At 41.9% G+C, this 18,762-nt stretch overlaps 1 protein-coding gene across 5 annotated transcripts in view; it reads right to left on the reverse strand.

Annotated features, from left to right (window-relative positions):
• Nucleotides 1-18,762, reverse strand: part of frmpd3 (FERM and PDZ domain containing 3) — a 95,561-nt gene that overhangs the window by 17,690 nt on the left and 59,109 nt on the right. For 3 of the 5 annotated variants that reach the window (XM_040015713.1, XM_040015716.1, XM_040015712.1), the window contains exons 2-6: nucleotides 7,371-7,480; nucleotides 7,106-7,260; nucleotides 6,916-7,018; nucleotides 6,572-6,617; nucleotides 5,834-5,938 (exon numbers count right to left, since the gene is read on the reverse strand). In XM_040015713.1, the coding sequence (XP_039871647.1) occupies nucleotides 5,834-5,938; nucleotides 6,572-6,617; nucleotides 6,916-7,018; nucleotides 7,106-7,260; nucleotides 7,371-7,408 (447 nt within the window). In that variant the 5' untranslated portion in view covers nucleotides 7,409-7,480. Of the gene's footprint in view, nucleotides 1-5,833; nucleotides 5,939-6,571; nucleotides 6,618-6,915; nucleotides 7,019-7,105; nucleotides 7,261-7,370; nucleotides 7,481-18,762 lie in introns of those variants that run through there. The other 2 variants (XM_040015714.1, XM_040015715.1) reach the window with 2 other exon arrangements.

Consider the following 18,762-nt stretch of genomic DNA (forward strand, 5'->3'; position numbering starts at 1 on the left):
GTACAAACAGAACCCCGAACAGCCCTGACCCGCTACAATATGCTGCTGAGAATATAGCCCAGAAGAAGCGTATAGTATAGCTTTTATTTTGGAAAGAGCCATTTCTCTGTAATAAACTCTCTTTTCCAAAGATGAGTGATTCCTCAATCAGATACAGGGCTCGCAAAATCGCTAGCCCGACGTCCCGGGGCTAGCGATTTTTCCAGTCGGGCTACCAAAATCTATCTCTGCCCTGCCCGTCGGGCTATTGTAGGAAGGAAAAATATATGTCAATGCTTTTGCATTCTTTCAGAAATGTAGCTGGGTAATTATGTCATTGGCATCGGTGAGCCACTGTCAATATGTGACATATTGAAGTCGCGTTTGAATTTGCGCTTGTTTTTTTGCTTTCACTTTGCAATCGTGCGAACTGTGTATAGAGAGCGACAGCACTGATCTGTGAGTGATGATAATTTGTGCACCAATTCCTCTGACATTGTCTTATTAATCGTTAGCTTACTATGCAAACATGACAAGTGAAATCTCCCGCAGCAAGCTTAAACATGTGAGAGGATGATCGCGCAGAGAATTGCTGAGCTTATGTGAGTGCATGTGTAAAAGCATTTCAGTTCTGCTGAGCCAAATAAGACAGGTCAGGGTGAAGAAGTGACAGCCAAAGAAAAGCTTACCACAAAACGGAGAAGTTATGACAAATCAGACTATAAGGCAAAAAGAAAGTGTAGCTTTATGGTTTCATGGACAAAAGAATTTCTGTGGCTGCAATATGATGAGCTAAATAACCAGGGCTGCACATAAGTGGTCCGCAGGTGCGCATTCGCTGTCAAAATAAGAAACACGCACAAGGGTTAGGGTTAAATTTAAAAACTGTACTTTTGAGTTAAAATATATATTTATAATTTTAATAAATGACAAATTAAAAATGCATGAACATTTTTTTGTATCGAAAAAATATCGAACTGTGACACCAAAGTATCGAACCGAACCGAACCGTGAATTTTGTGTATCGTTGCACCCCTAATATATATATATATATATATATATATATATATCTATATCTATATATATATATATATATATATACCGACACTAACAAGCTGATCTACAATACGGCAGCAGTGATCAGTGAGATGCTTGGCTACAAGTTGAACAGCCACAAGGGGCAGTACCCTCCATGGAGAAGGAGGCTAGAGGGCAAGATCAAAGTAGCACGGAGGGAGGTTAGCCAACTAACGGAGTTGCAGAAAGGTGCGACAAAGAAGGTGCATAAGAAATACAGCAAGCTGTCCATACCTGAGGCCTTGGAAACTGCCAAGCAAAGACTCACAGCCTTGGCCAGCCGCTTGAGGAGATACACCAGAGAGATAGAAGGCAGGAGAATAAACCAGCTGTTCTCCACAGAACCAGCAAAGGTGTACTCTCAGTGGCAAGGGAACAATAATAAGAGAACAGCACCACCAAGGCTGGAGACGGAGCAATACTGGAAGAGCATATGGGAGAAGGACGCAACCCATAACGGCAATGCTCAGTGGCTAGTGGATCTGAGGGCAGACCACAGCGACCTCCCTGAACAGGGTCCAGTAACCATCACAGTGGCAGATATCCAAGAAAGGGTCTCCAGTATGAAGAGTTGGACAGCACCAGGGCCCGACATGGTTCACGCCTACTGGCTAAAGAAGCTGACTGCACTCCACGAGCGTCTGGCAGCACAAATGAACCAGCTGCTAGTTAACGAGAGACACCCGGAATGGCTAACCGAAGGTCGGACAGTCCTGATCCCCAAGGACCCCAAGAAGGGACCGGTCCCCTCCAACTACCGACCAATAACCTGCCTCAGTACTACATGGAAGCTCCTGTCAGGCATCATATCGGCTAAGATGAACAGGCACATGGGTCAATACATGAGTGGGACACAGAAAGGAATTGGCAAGAATACCAGAGGCGCAAAACACCAGCTACTGGTAGACAGAACAGTCAGCCGAGACTGCAAGACCAGACTGACCAACCTGTGCACTGCCTGGATTGATTACAAGAAGGCCTATGACTCAATGCCCCACAGCTGGATACTGGAATGCCTAGAATTGTACAAGATCAATGGGACCCTAAGAGCCTTCATCAGGAACTCAATGGGGATGTGGCGTACAACACTAGAGGCCAACTCCAAGCCCATAGCACAAGTCACCATCAAGTGCGGGATCTACCAAGGAGATGCTCTGTCCCCACTGCTGTTCTGCATAGGCCTGAACCCCCTCAGTGAGATCATTAACAAGACTGGCTACGGATACCGACTACGGAACGGAGCAGTTGTCAGCCACCTCCTGTACATGGATGACATCAAGCTGTATGCCAAGAGTGAACGAGACATCGATTCACTGATCCACACTACCAGGCTATACAGCAATGACATTGGAATGTCGTTCGGACTGGAGAAGTGTAGTCGGATGGTAACAAAGAGAGGGAAGGTAGTCAGAACTGAGGGGATTGAACTACCAGAAGGCAACATTGCAGACATAGAGGACAGTTACAAGTACCTGGGGATCCCGCAGGCAAATGGGAACCATGAAGAGGCCGCTAGAAAGGCTGCAACCACCAAGTACCTGCAGAGGGTCAGGCAAGTCCTGAGGAGTCAGCTGAATGGTAAGAACAAGATCCGGGCCATCAACACGTACGCCCTGCCCGTGATCAGGTACCCTGCTGGGGTAATAGGCTGGCCAAAGGAGGAGATAGAAGCCACTGACATAAAGACAAGAAAGCTCCTTACCATGCATGGAGGGTTTCACCCCAAGTCCAGCACCCTGAGGCTGTACGCTAAGCGGAAGGAAGGGGGCCGGGGACTGGTGAGTGTCAGCACCACAGTCCAGGATGAGACAACGAACATCCAAGAATACATTGGGAAGATGGCCCCAACTGACCGAGTGCTCAGTGAATACCTCAGGCAGCAGAAACCCAAGAAAGAGGAGGGAGACGAGGAACCATCATGGAAGGACAGGCCCCTGCACGGTATGTACCACCGGCAGATAGAGGAGGTGGCTGATATCCAGAAATCCTACCAGTGGCTGGACAAAGCTGGACTGAAAGACAGCACAGAGGCACTAATCATGGCAGCACAAGAACAAGCTCTGAGTACAAGATCCATAGAGGCTGGGGTCTATCACACCAGGCAAGACCCCAGGTGCAGGCTGTGTAAAGATGCCCCAGAGACAATCCAGCACATAACAGCAGGGTGCAAGATGCTAGCAGGCAAGGCATACATGGAACGCCATAACCAAGTGGCCGGCATAGTGTACAGGAACATCTGTGCCGAGTATAACCTGGAAGTCCCGAGGTCAAAATGGGAGATGCCCCCAAGGGTGGTGGAGAATGACCGAGCTAAGATCCTGTGGGACTTCCAGATACAGACGGACAAAATGGTGGTGGCTAACCAACCGGACATAGTGGTGGTAGACAAACAGAAGAAGACGGCCGTAGTTATCGATGTAGCGGTTCCGAATGACAGCAATATCAGGAAGAAGGAACACGAGAAGCTGGAGAAATACCAAGGGCTCAGAGAAGAGCTCGAGAGGATGTGGAGGGTGAAGGTAATGGTGGTCCCCGTGGTAATCGGAGCACTAGGTGCGGTGACTCCCAAGCTAGGCGAGTGGCTCCAGCAGATCCCGGGAACAACATTGGAGATCTCTGTCCAGAAGAGCGCAGTCCTGGGAACAGCGAAGATACTGCGCAGGACCCTCAAGCTCCCAGGCCTCTGGTAGAGGACCCGAGCTTGAAGGATAAACCGCCCGCAGGGGCGTGCTGGGTGTTTTTTTTTTTTATATATATATATATATTCACACCAGGCAAGACCCCAGGTGCAGGCTGTGTAAAGATGCCCCAGAGACAATCCAGCACATAACAGCAGGGTGCAAGATGCTAGCAGGCAAGGCATACATGGAACGCCATAACCATAGTGTACAGGAACATCTGTGCCGAGTATAACCTGGAAGTCCCGAGGTCAAAATGGGAGATGCCCCCAAGGGTGGTGGAGAATGACCGAGCTAAGATCCTGTGGGACTTCCAGATACAGACGGACAAAATGGTGGTGGCTAACCAACCGGACATAGTGGTGGTAGACAAACAGAAGAAGACGGCCGTAGTGATCGATGTAGCGGTTCCGAATGACAGCAATATCAGGAAGAAGGAACACGAGAAGCTGGAGAAATACCAAGGGCTCAGAGAAGAGCTCGAGAGGATGTGGAGGGTGAAGGTAATGGTGGTCCCCGTGGTAATCGGAGCACTAGGTGTGGTGACTCCCAAGCTAGGCGAGTGGCTCCAGCAGATCCCGGGAATAACATCGGAGATCTCTGTCCAGAAGAGCGCAGTCCTGGGAACAGCTAAGATACTGCGCAGGACCCTCAAGCTCCCAGGCCTCTGGTAGAGGACCCGAGCTTGAAGGATAAACCGCCCGCAGGGGCGTGCTGGGTGTTTTTTTTATTTTTTTTTAATATATATATGTGTGTGTGTATATATATATATATATATATATATATATATATTATATATTATATATCTATATAATATTATATATTATAGTGTGTGTGTGTATCTTATGTATCTATATTATATATTATATTATTTTTGTATATATATCTATATTTATTATCTATATATATATATATTATATGTTTGTGATATATATATATACATATATTATCTATATGTATATATTATATATATAGTTATTTTGTATACATATACATATATATGACAAGGTTGGTAAGAAAATTAGTCAGGCATTGCTAGTCACGGCAGAGAAATGTGGATTTCACTGCAACAGTATCTGTCTCACAAAAAGCATTTAGTTTAAGCGGAGAGCTTTGTCCGCAGCAGATGCCCAAGCAGTCTGTTTTTGGAGAACTTAAGTATTCAAAAGACTCAACAAGCTGTTCCTCCATGCAGATTGGAAGAAACTGAAGTCTGAGTTACGAGTGAACAGATCTTCCTCCATACTGCAGCACTAAAGCCAGGGTGCACTGGTTAAGCGACTCAGATAAACAGGTCTATCGCTTCCCATTACAAGCCAACCACCTTTGTCCTTGCTGGTTTACAGTGATTTGGAACCAGTTTGACATATGCAAAGTCTGCCCAGAGAAGCAAATTACAACTCAACACTATTATGTCATTGTCCCTCTTTTTTGCTGACACTGTAAGTCTATAGCAGATAGTAAAATCGATACTGAAAAAAGCCTTTATTCAAAGATCAGTGATTTGGTGGTCCGTGCACTAAACAATTATGTTCTCTGTCTTCTTTGATTAACTTAGCACAAAAGGAAAATAAAATTTTGTCCGATTTTTTTTAATTTATTGATTATCTGTTTCCCGCTATGTTTTTGCTTTCACTTTATTTAGTGCGTGGGCTAATTTTCCCTAAATGTGTTCTTGATTGACATGTTGCTGGGAACTGTACAGAAATGCTTTTATTACTGGAGCATTTTGTTGCAAATGGAGGTGTTATCTGTAGCGTGTGGATGTTGATTAGTAGAGTGAGATTTTGAGAGGTTTACCATATGCAGCTGAGTTGAAAGGTTGGACTATAATGGTCAAAAAAACAAATGAAGTCATATTGTGATTGTTTACTTGGCTTTGAAAAGAGGGAGGCTACAGGTTGTTTTTTTTTCAATGCCTCAGCCTCTTTCTCACTACACACACAAACAGGATGATTGAACATCCTAAAAGGATGGTGAGAGGATGCTTAAGGATTTCTGAAAGCATTTGTGGCTGCTGATCAAACCAAGAGAAATGCACAGGAGGTGTGTGTTTGCGCGCGTGTGCATGACGTAGAGACGCGACAAGTTGAACTTACTGAGTCCGGGTCGCTGATGGACACTTGCTCTGAGAAGCGCACTTTGGGCGGGTTTGTTCGCAGGCGGGCCTTTTTGGCTGCACTTATGAAGGCAGATTTAGGTGACTGAGGATAAGAAGAGAGTGGGAGAGGAACTCAGCTTAGAGGATGAGACATAAATGAAAGAAAAGCCCCCCCGACTGCTAGTGCTAAAGAGACATATTGGAGAGCAGGCTAATGCTACTGCAATGCGACAACTGGATAAGTGCAAACTTTTAACATTAGCCTTACCCCATTTTCAGTATTTAAAACTGGTTGGTTTTTTTAGCTAAATAAACTTTTTTTTACCACTTAGTATTATCAGTACATGGATAATGAGCTTTCATGCGCTTTCATAATGTTAGGGATTCACCTTCTAACAATGTCCAGTTTAGTCAGATGGTTAGTGGTGCTTTTCCTTTTTCTCTGTATTTATCTGTGCATACACAGAAGAGTCTTTATTTAATAAGGTCTCATGTAGGTGCTAATATGCTCACTTAGAGTTCTTCTGAGGGGTGACCAGAAAAAGAAATCACTCTAGCGTGTAAAGCATGGCAGCGAATACTAATGTGTGCCTGCACTGCATTGGTGTGTACTATTAGGAGGGAGTACTGTATAGATTCAGGCTGAAAGTGGAAGTGTTTATTATTGACTGATGAGAAGTAAGAGAAATCCTGAAGGACAGGAACAGGAAAGAAAGCGATTTTCCCAGCATACTACCTGATGGGGCTGCAGCACAGTGAGAACTATCGTGTCTTTGCAGCGTCTATGGAACAACAGAGAATGGAGTGGGTTAGAAAATGCCAAGGACTGCACGGTATTTGGAGGCCCCCAGTTTATAGCTGCTGTCTCCTTTGCCGTTCTTCAGCTGCAAAAGTGACTGACTCATCCGCAGGTTTGGGTTGATGTAATGCATCGCCAGCAATAAGAAACACTTTGTTCCTTTTCACACTCACCACTTTTACTCCCCTTCACCTGCGCTGCTGATCACCTGCCCCCGATGCCACCCCCTCCTCCCTCCTCCCTCCACCCCCCCTCCCTCCTGGGACAGTAAAGGATGTTACCTTACAAGGTCTATGACTCTCTCTCGGGGCGCGTCGCTCACCGTCTCCTCGTTAATAGCCAAGATCTGGTCTCCGGGAAGAAGCTTGCCAAAGGAGGGGCCGTCTGCAAATGAAACGGGATACCATATGCATGCAGCATAGAGAAACCTGAAATCTGAATGCTGGCTTTCTCACATACATGAACACTAACCAGCAGAGACGGAGCGTACAATGACAGGTCTCTGGCTGCCTGCAATGAAGCCGAAGCCTTGAGTCGGGTGGCGCTGGATGGTGACCTGTCGAGCGGAGGCAGGACTTAGGGTACCACTGTCCATACCATCCTGGCTCTCCTCTAACATTGCAGTGCTATATAGAACACAGATATTCAGATATAAAAAGGGGCAAGTACACACAGAGACAGTGATGAATGTGCATTTTGTTTTGAGAAAAACTAGTGCGAAAAGAGCACCATGTACCTGCGTGCGTTCGTGTGTCCATCCTGGACCTTGGCCATCCCCTGAGAGGATGGGGCAGCATGGGACAGGTTTGCACTGCAAAGGCTGCTTTCTGTTTGGCAATCATTCACCTGCTCAAAAGAAGGGGAACAAGGTGGGGGGGGGGGGGCGGTTGTGAGAAACTGAAATAAAATGTTTCCTGGTTTGACAGCAGCAAAAATACTATTTTGTTGTTGTTGTTTTTTTTAATGTGCTGAGTTTATCTAAGCACATCTTGGAACACTGCTACAGGGAAAAATAAAATCATAAATGTGAAGCTGAAAAATGTAACACTCAAGATTACAATCCCAGACATCTTCAACAGCCGACAAGTTGCATTTGGCTTTGGTTAAGGTTGTTTGTTGTACCGAGTGAGTGTGCGGGATGCAGGTAAAAATGTAGGCGCTAAAATACATTTGTTAAAAGTACCTGCCCTTTGAGGCACACCTTCAGGAAAGCTGCACTTATCAAGGAACGGTAACATAATGCACACACAGGATGAAACACATTAAGGTCTCTGATTCTGCCAGTTTCTGCAAGTGTGGACCAAACTACTCCCGTGAACCACACATGCTCTTTTGCAGATGCCTGTGTGGGAGGCAGCGAAAGCAAGATTACTGAAAGACTGAGTGTGAATGTAGCATGTGGGTTTCTGTGTTTGTAGCAGAAAAAATGGAAATTATTGTGCGAGGGATAGAGAGCCAGATATTTATGCTCATATCTGTGATCTAGGACTCTGATGACTGCTGGCTAAAGAGAGAGAGAGAGACGCTGATTGTAATGTTAATGCTGCAGATGGCCCAAAACAAGATGAGCATGACAGCACTGCTCAGGATTATTATGCAGGGGTACTGTTGAGAGCAAATACCTTTCTGAGTGCCACAGGCAGAGAACAAACTGTCAGTAGTGACATTAGTCAATAGTCCAGATTCATATTCCTGTCACTTGTTGTTTCTGATAACGGTGGCTTATGAGGGAGCATGGCTCATTTGCAGTTCCATTGATGCATTGCTGATCTCTACCTTGTGTCATGGTATCAGATGAGAGTAGATGTATCATAGATAGGCTTCATATTGTGCTGGGTCCATGACTAACAATCCATTACGCCGCATGTGCTTTGAATTTCAATTATGCTAATAATTTAAAAAGATTAGATTCATATAAAAAAATTCTGTCTTCGACATTCAGCTGACTTACGAGGGATCATCCGTCTGTATCAAAGGTGCACGGCGGTGACAAATGATGCTGCACCAGCTGGTTCTGCCTCCAACAGAAGATTACCCATTTTTGATTGAGATCGGTTATTTTCTCATTTGACTTTGGCAGTGGATTCTGATGGTGCACTTCTTCCCCCAGTTATTCTTCTTTTCTCTGTCCCTCTAACATTTCACAGCTTCTTTCTTCACTTACCAGAAGGATACCCATTCTTATGAATCCTGACAGGCTGTTTCTCAGGTATGTGTGTCACTGCAAACACCTCCAGTGCAGTGAAAGGCAAGATCTTTGAACTAAGCAGGGAAACAATGGCCTGCACTTGTACATTTGTTGTAGAAGAGTCTATGCTGTAGCTAAAATTGCTCATTTCCAGCGATAACTTTATTATACAACTGCAGGTAACCGCTATGAACTCAGGGACAAAGGAATACATTCTCTTCTATCTGGTTTTCAGCCGATGGCTTTGAGAATACCACACAGATTTTACAGCTTTAGATTCCTCACTTAATTCAGAGATTAGTTTTGGTATTCAAAAGTATTGAGTAAAAAAACAGGACAGAGCAGAAGCGGAGAGATGAAGGTAGCCAGCGGACACTGAAGCTTGCACATCTGCAAAGATAAACAGCTATTCAGCAGAGGGGCCAACCTTTTAGAGAGGACACCGAGGAATTCTGTCAAGAAATGATCCCCAAGGGCATCGCCAGGCCTGTACGTTGCTATGACTACAGCTCTCAGTAGCTTGTTGAAGCTCGACCGGATGGAGGGATAGTGGGTGGATAAGAATAGCGATCTGGCCACTACAAGATATAGAAAGGGCTAGCTAGACGCTCTCTCATCACCCTGCAGTCACTGTGGCTAGATGCCAACACTTCCTCAGGCCCCTTGAGGTCAAGGCATCATATACCTGACCCTCCTCAGTGCCGCAGTCTGCAGCTGTCTCCTAGGCCTCAGGGTGTAGGAAAAATGATCTTTTTACTTATCATCTTTCCAGGTCTGCACCCTAACAGACCTATCAGTAGTTTAGAGAGACGCTGTATTTCATAATGCTTAGTAGTTCCGAAGTAATGTCAAAACCGGCAACACTACACCAACCAGTCAGGTAGTCTCTCAATATTCAGTGCAGTCCATCTACATTAGGATAAAATCTAAATTAAGTTTGTTGTGCCGTGTTCCTCTTTCTCTTTCTTTCAATTCAGTATTTCAACTTGTATTTGTTGTTTTATCCATAATGTGTCTGTCCAGCTACCAGGTCTTGCCTGGCTTATATCAAACTTTTGCCCTTTTAGTATGAACCAATAAAAAGGTCTTAAAATCGATTTCAATAGAACACTCTACATGCACACTCTTTCTGGTCCTCATTAAAACAAAGCAGCAGAGTTTTATGCACTGTAGTTGACCTGTGGCTGTTTCTTAGTAAGATGAGAGAGGGGAACATTACAGTAGTCTGGGAAGATTGCAAGTTTGAGACTGGGAATTATAGCTGAGATACATGACATAAATATATATATATATATATTTATATATTTGCCATTATATAATTACATAAATGAAGCACGTTCAAAAGCACTTTAAATGTTATGGGTTTTGAATAGCATTTTTACAATGGGAATGATGCAGCAATAGCTACCACGGGAACATTTACATTATGATAACCCAAATTACCATCAAAGAATATATGAAGGGCATTGTAGACATCATAAAGAGAAATGCTCCTGTTCAGCGAAATTAGACATACCACTGAGAACTATCAAGGAGAGGGTAAATATGTTGTCTCTTTTGTAGCTGTCCACTTTTCTGTCCACTTAAAGTCCCTGCTGCCAACTTGCATTTGCTTAGTTTGCTCAGATGTTTCTGGTTTTTAACTTTCAGCTCAATTTATTGTCTGGATTGCTCCCAAACCGTCCAGCGGACGTTGTCTGTCCTTGTTAAACGCACTCAGCATTATCTAGGGCTAGGAAAGGATAATGCAGATACTCAATAACTAAATTCATTGTGCCTGTATGTCTGTCTAAGGACATATCCAGATCGGCCAATAGCATATTCTGGGAGCCTGAAAGATAAGTGGTGGAAAAGGGCAAATTTAGCTGAAATATCATTTTACATCACATGTCAGAACACGCAGACACAAAGGACATATATAAACTATACAACTTTGATAATGAAAGGAAATGTCTTGCATGGCAACGTTATCAATTTGACTGTTTGTTGTGAATATTGCAGAACAATAGTCAAATAGCAAAACAGGCCATGGAGCTTTTTTCATGCATGAATCAATGAATGCAATGTTTTTTCTGCTTGTACAACGTTATTTAAACTGAGTATTAGTTTAGGCTATTCCCACATGCGGTAGTTGCGGCTTATCCTTTTGGATGTGGCATCTCAAATGTTGATTCTTAATTACAATTTCATTATTATATTAATTACAGAATCAAAGAGTCAATTTCGCAACAATTGGCATGACACTTACCCATGGCACTTTGATTTATCTGGCTACTTACCGTTGATGCTTGAGGAATTTTCACTTATTTTACTGTAACACTAATTGTTAATCACTCTGATTAACTGAGTCTGCTAAACGCTTGGAATATAACTTATAATATGAATCAGAGATGGAATCACAATCAGAAACTTGGGAGTTGTGCAGCACTAATTGGAAAGTGAGGACTGTTGTAAGGAGCTGAGTGTTATTGGATCACTGCCTTGAGAAGTCAGACAATACGTGTGTAGTATCACAGTGATTATTTGTGACTGATGGACAGGTCAAGCTTATGTTTTGTAGCTAAAGAATACATATTAGACTGTAAGGCATCAGCAATGGCATTTAGAGAAATTAGAGTTGGTTACACTGGTTTGGTTTATTAATCGGGTCCTTGCTAGCAAGCAGTAGTACATTAACAGAATGTTAATAAAGCATTGTAGGGCTGTAGAGTGGGATCATGTTAATAATCCATTACAGTTTGCCTCACATCCACCAAGGCCTTCAAGGTCAACTTAAAGATTATTATTATCTAATACTGGTCAAAAATGGGCAAAAGGTGTAGAAACTGACTCTTACCAGCATCGTGTGTACTGTCAACATATAAAAAATACTATATAAAAATGTAAATGATCATGTCAGGGCCACTGGATTGATCTCAAGGTCATATAATAATCATATACAGAGCTATTTAAAATTATGTTTCTTACTTCCATTGTTTTGTATTGTTTATTGGGATTGTAAATATCATATTATATTATTACGACTTTGTTATGTAACTATTTGAATACATATCAGTTTTAATGCATGTTCACAAGTATAATTTGGTTTAGAAAACAAAATAAATATGCCATCAAAGCATTTTTTCAATTGATATATCTATTATTAAATATTTAAATGAATTGAGTAAACAATGACATGAATGTTACAAATGCACTATATCCACAAAAATAAAAATAGAATAAAAAAAGAAAAAACACAATGTACAATACTGTTCTCTTAAAAGTAAATATGCTCAGAGAGAGTGAGCTGCCATAGTGGAGGTTTGCTCTCGCTGAGTGCTTCTTGTTATATATTTGCTTTGGTCAAATAAATTGAGGTGTGATTCCAGTATAAGACAAAGTCAGGTCTGCCGATGGAGCCCTTTTCTATTCACAGTTGAGAGGAGGTTAACAGTGTGCACCTGTCACAGGTGTGAAAGAGTCTGGAGTCAGTGTGGTGAATGTTATGATGACTGCAACATCATCTGTGAAGAGAAGGGGGCACTAGGGGTGGACTTGCCTCTTCTGGTGTTCTTGGTTGAATGCCAGTCAAGCACAAGTCCCACTTAAAGACAGTGGTCCCTGATGCCATCATAAAGTCTGTCTGTGTCAGTTTAGACAGAAACATGCCCTCTGGAGGTCGTTTTTTTAGGCCTCCGGCAGTGCTCTTCCTGTTCCTCCTCACAGAAATGAGCAGCTACTTCTGTCCAGCTCTCCTTGTGTAAGAGCCCCTCTTCTGTTATCTCCTCCACACTCTTGAGAATGTGCTGGGAGACAAGGCAAACCTTCTCATGACACCAAGTATGGCTGTGCCCTTCTGGATGAGCAGCCCGAATAGGCAGCAGATATAGTGACATGGCACTAGCAAAAAGTGAAACTAGAGAGAAATCATTCAGGAGAGATGAGGAGACAGCTATGGTCTGCAGCCACCACCTGCAAAACCATTTCCTTTTTGAAGGATTGTTATGCTGTTGCCTCTCCGGTGGACCAAAACTGCTAAAATGGTTTATGTCTCCTAACTGGACAGGATAATATCCCTCTATTTTAACTTAAGTGCCCCCTTTTTTTTTATTTTTGTTTTTTTTTTATTTTTGAGCAGTGGATTTAAAGTGCATAGTGATACTACTAGTTCAATTGCAGACATCCTCTGTCACCCAAAGTTCAGCCAACAGTCTTGCCAACATTTTGTATCATATGTAGCAAATCCTTGATTCTGGAGAAATCCTGTTAGGATTATGAAAGAGGCGACACAATAATCTCCTCAGTGTACTGTGAAATGAGCCTTCCCAGACAAAGATACTTTTTCTGTCACATGTTTGGCCTCTAGGAAACGTCAAACAGGAAAGTCATTTTGACATATCAGCAGCCATTGTCTTTAATCTGTTTTCAGTTGCAGGCTGCGATAAAACATTCACTAAATATTTATGTTGTTTTGTTTTTTGTTTTTACAAAAGATTTTAGAATTTCTCATTTGCGATACACAGACAGACCTTTGCACCAAGAGAGCCAATCAAATGAAGCCATCGGCACTGGGCCTAATCCCTTCTGTCAATGCAGTCCGCCTGAGCCAGACGTGCAGAAATCCAACTGGGGAATACGACCCAATTCATTCTGTAGGGAAAGTGAAGGCTGATATGAAATTCTGTCCTGGACATTCTTTGCGATAAACTTTTCATTGTGTATTTTATCTGTAGGATTGAATCATTTAAAACCGTTTTTAGTCCCCTGGCTAAAATTGGAAGTAGATTGCACACTGCTTTTCTTCCTTAATCTTGCAAGTTCCTTCCTTCCTGTCCTTCAGTAAAACTGTGCAGTTTCATCCAGTCTGTCAAAAGAAACATATCCGAACACTTCTGTGACGTGTGTGTGTGTGTGTATATATATATATATATATATATATATATATATATATATATATATGTGTATATATATATATATATATATATTTTCATTTTAAATAGCAATAACTACAGTGGCCCTGAGAGGCCAAATGGACTGCAACTTAAGAAAACACCAGCAATAAGAAAAACGCAGCAAAAGCACACAAAAAACAACGGAAATAGGAAGAAACAAAACACAAATAGGAAAAGCGACAACGGAAATAGGAAAAAAGAAAACAGAAATAGGGAAAAAAAGATTTCCAAAAGCACAAGGGAAGTGTTTCTGGGGAGGCAATAACCCGACGGACCAGTTGCAGGAACCAAAATATGCTAAGAATTGCGCTGGGAGACACCTTAAAAGAAGTGGAGGTTTTGTGAGGAAAGAAAAGATGAGAGGTAAGTGTGTTAGCCTAACTATTAGCCTAAAAATCCGTCATCAGTATTACATGAACCACGATAAAACACACCTAGCATGTTTTGGGTTCCTGCAACTGGACCGTCGGGTTATTGTCTCCCCAGAAACACTTCCCTTGTGCTTTTGGAAATCTGTTTTTTCCTATTTCTGTTGTCGTTTTTTCTATTTCCGTTGTGTTTTGTGTGCTTTTGCAGCGTTTTTCTTATTGCTGATGTTTTCTTAAGTTGCAGTCCGTTTGGCCTCTCAGGGCCACCGTAAATAACAGTGACTTACTGTAAGTCCTTCCTCAGTGTAAGTTAGCTCTACCATATCTGACCTGCTTACCTATGCTTTCACACTCGTGTCTGTGTGCTTACTTGACTAATACCAATGAACACTGTCCTCTCTTTACACACATGGCCTCTACCCACTGCAATCATGTGGAAATGGAAGTTTTCACAGGACTCTACACAGTCATATGAAAAACGAAGTACACCCCACGATTCAGTAGGTTGTGGCAGGAATACCTTAACATAATAGTTTTCTGAATTACTTACTCATCTCTCTCAACATTGTGATTGCACTCTTCATTAAAATGTGAAGAGTGCTTACGTTTATTGGGGTTTTCGGGCATTCTTTTGCGCACGGCTTATCCTTTCTTAAGGTCCCATTGTGGGCTTTTTGTCAGGTTGAGATCTGAACATTAACTGGTCATAGCAATGCTTTGAGGCTTTTCATTTTCAGCGCTCGTGTTGTAGATTTGCTGCTGCAATTGGGATCATTCCCCTTTTTCATTACATATTTTTGGTCAAGTTTTAGCTGTAGCTTGACAGATATCCTTACATTTGACTGGAGAATACTTTGGTATACAGAGAAGTTGATGGTTGACTCACTAACTGTGATGGTGCCTGGGTCCAAACCATCACCCCTCCACTGCCATTTTTGACAGCTTATATGAGGTGTTTGTAATGTGAGGTGTTCTGCGTTTGTGTCAGGACTTTATGGGCAAACATCTCCACTTTGGTATCATCTGTCTAAAGGATGTTGTTCCGGAAGTCTTGAGGTTTGTTCAGACCTAAGCTGTGCTGCCATGTTCTTTATAGAAAGAAGAGGCTTTGTCCTTGAAACCCTTCCAAAAAAGTCCTCCTTTTCCCACTCCAACTGTTATGAGTTTTAATCTTTGACAAACTAACCGAGGCCTGTAGAGTCTGTGATTAAAACTTCCTTTTTCATATGAATGTAAAATGTAGTAAAAGACCAAATACTCATTTTACAAGATGTGCCAGTTTATTACTTTTACTTCCTGAATTGCTGGTCCCTTCTTTGCTCTTTGGGGTGAAATTATTTGAGTGGAAACACATCAGTGTGACGCGCCCTACTGACTGGAGTAGTCATAAATGAAAACTAGTTATTAAGCCTTGAAGTTGAAACAGCTGGATGCAATGCACGTGTTACAAATGTCCTCTTTTCCAAATTGTTTCACCACTATAAATGACTGTTCCAAAAATAATGAAAATTTCTGCTTTCATGCAATTCATAGTTTAAAAAAAGAGGAAAAAGGATCAGTTCATAGGGAACCCGTATCAATGGCACACTGAGTGCAAGCAATCCAAAAAGTGTGAAACAGTTTGTGAAAATAGAGTGGTGCATGCTTTGCCTAAATGTGTTTTTGCTTGCCGTGTCTCAACGAGGAGTTGTCTTTGAGATGGAGATGGGAACTATTGAAAAGGATCTGAAAATTCGAGTCGGGTTTAGAGAGGATGTGACTTCTTCATGACGGAGTTCACAACCTTGAGAAAGATATGACACAAAACTTTGCTTTCTTCTCCAAATCCCATTAAGCAAGAAGACGCTGAAACCTATTTTTCGGTTTCAGCAGAAGCTGCAGCCTTGTTAAATCACTGACATCTTGTCATTCTTGCACAGATTGCACTCACGCTACAGCTCGGGCCGTCTTCAAGAAATCACTCTGTTTTTGTTAGCACCTCAAACATGACAAATGAAAATAAATAATAGTGGACAGGTATTATCATATTACGTCCTATAGGGTTATCTGGGCGATATAAACAGGTGTATTTGCATGTACTATAACTCTAATATTTAATATATAACTCCAATCTTAAGCAAATGAGTCATGTCACACATATATTAAATATATTTTTGTGTCAGTTTGACCTGCAGACACTAAAAAAAGACAAAAACAGGAGTGACGCATTAAGTTCACTTAATGTAATTCTCAGTAATAATCCCCGAGGGGTTGAATCGCCATTTCGTACATCCTGATGCACAAGTATAATAAAAAAAAGCCACATCTGCCATATGTTTGAAGCTCTCTTTGTTCCACTTGAGTGTAGTGTGCTGACCTGTTAGTCTCGGGCTAAGCTGCTCCTCTGACTCACTCCTACATCATCAGTGTGATCATATAACCACATAGCCTTCACCACAATATGGAAATCACAATGTCCCACCTTCCAAAGGACGCAGTCTACAAGACAGCTTAACCAAAACTGGTGGATTTATGTTCTCATAAAGTGTTATGATAACAAAAAAGAATCCATAGACCTGAAACAAGTACAAATAAAGCTTTAATATTTGCCATTTAAAAAGCAACAGTTTGATTTTATTTAATGTGAGGGTTTGATGATCTCCCTCTTACTTTGTTTCTTTTCAAGAAAATATCAGATTGAATTTTTTCTTATTTGTGCGTTACGGTTGAGCTCTACTCAGGGAAAAGTCAGTTTTTCTAACATGAGTGCTTTTGCTTCCTTAAATGCAGGCAGACGTCTGAACCTGAGAGTTGAGTGTACACCAAAGTCAACTAAAAGGGAGTCTATAAATGCGGTCCCTCATTCATTTATTCAGAATAAAGAAAAAAATCAATAATTCCCAACCCCCTGAGCCACGGTCGCCCAATTGCACCTAAACGCAACTGGGAATAGTTTAGTTGAATAGAAAGGCAATTCCTATATGACAGTTAATTGCAAACAGTTCTGCATAGGGCTGGGCTATATCCTACCGTTCACGGTAATACCGGTGTAATGTTGGGCAACGATAGGAAAATTAAATATCGCGATAGAATATGGGTAATATGGGTAAAATGCGCATGCGCAGTGCCTTTGTTTACATACGCACATGGCAGCGACGCAGAATGAGAAGAGTGGAAAGTGGATTGTTAAATGAAACGGATGAACCGGAATTGGTTTGTAAAAATGCTGCAACTTCAGTGGTGTGGAACTGGTTTAGCTTTCATCCGTCAGATACACAACAAAGCACTATTTTTGGTAGAGCGTGCTAGCGGGCCGTCGATATTATCGTGTTTTTTGGAAAATACCGCACACTTAAAATCAATCCTTTGATTTTTCTGAAAATCGACAGTGCCCCTTATAATCCCGTGTGTCTTATGTATGAATTCTGGTTGTGTTTACTGACCTCGAAACGATTTTATGTGGTACATGGCGCTCGAAAATCTGTCAAATGTTTCAGTACGACTTTGCTGAGCTACGAAGCCGCACCGCTTGATGGATTGTCGGAGCATTACGGCTATCATAGGGAGGAGCCTGGCGGAGTGATGCGTACTGTGCTTCAACATAACATTACCGTATTGTGTGTGTAGAACCTCTTTTAAGTTTTGTGGATATTATACATGGTTATGCTGAGGATATGTCAGCCAATTTCCACTGGAAATGCCTTTTGGTTAAACTGTCAGCAAGGAATTGCATTTGCACTGTTAATTTTTTATATAACTTTAATGCACTTAAAAAAGCTGCTTGTTTAAGTGGAAATACATTGATGTTTTTTTTTTTTTTGCACTAATAAAGTTGAGGAGTTGTAAAGTATTTTGTCTCGTGTCAATTGTATCGTCAGTTATATCGTTATCGCAAATTTTCAAATGTTTTTTGGTCATATCGCCCTGCTCTAGTTCTGCAAATAATTTGCTAATAAGGTTAATGGCAGCCATAATTTCTAATGATATGTCACCAATGTGGAGTCTTCTCATTAATCTATATTCATATTTTTTTTGTAAAATGCTTACTTTCAGCTTAAACCTTTACTGTAACCAGGGATGTCACCAGAAACTATGCTGACGATTCTGAAAATGTGATGAAAATTATGACTTTTTTTTTTTTACAGTATTGTATATATAATAGGCAACATATGTACAGAATAGGGTTGTTAAGAAAAAAAACACACACAATGGCCCAGCCCCTCCCATCACCAGCAGCAGAACACGTGAACAGCAGCACACAAACCTGGTGAAGCATCTTAAAGACTGACACCCTGGTTTTTATTTGGTCATTTGATAGATCCACTTCTTTATCTTGAGAAAATGTCTCTCCTGTTTTGTCAGTAATCTAAGACAGATGTTTCTGCTCTTTTATGGGTATATGGTTGTAATTATGCACAGTGCATTTGAGTCCAACTGCATTTTCTTTTTCTTTTTTTTTTATGGAATAGCATAGTGACTTGAGCCGGTTGCTCGTCCAGTTCACATAGTCTGTTGCCAATCCCGAACCATTATTTGAAGCCCTGGCAACACACACCTTAGATCAGCTGCTGTCATTCACAGGCTCAGTCCCAGCATGTGGACTTTTTTGACAGTTGGGTCACACTCAACAGTACACGCCATGTCTCACGATGGCAAAACCGT

Source organism: Simochromis diagramma, unplaced genomic scaffold, assembly GCF_900408965.1.
Source record: "Simochromis diagramma unplaced genomic scaffold, fSimDia1.1 OVJJ01000685.1, whole genome shotgun sequence".
NCBI lineage: Eukaryota > Metazoa > Chordata > Actinopteri > Cichliformes > Cichlidae > Simochromis > Simochromis diagramma.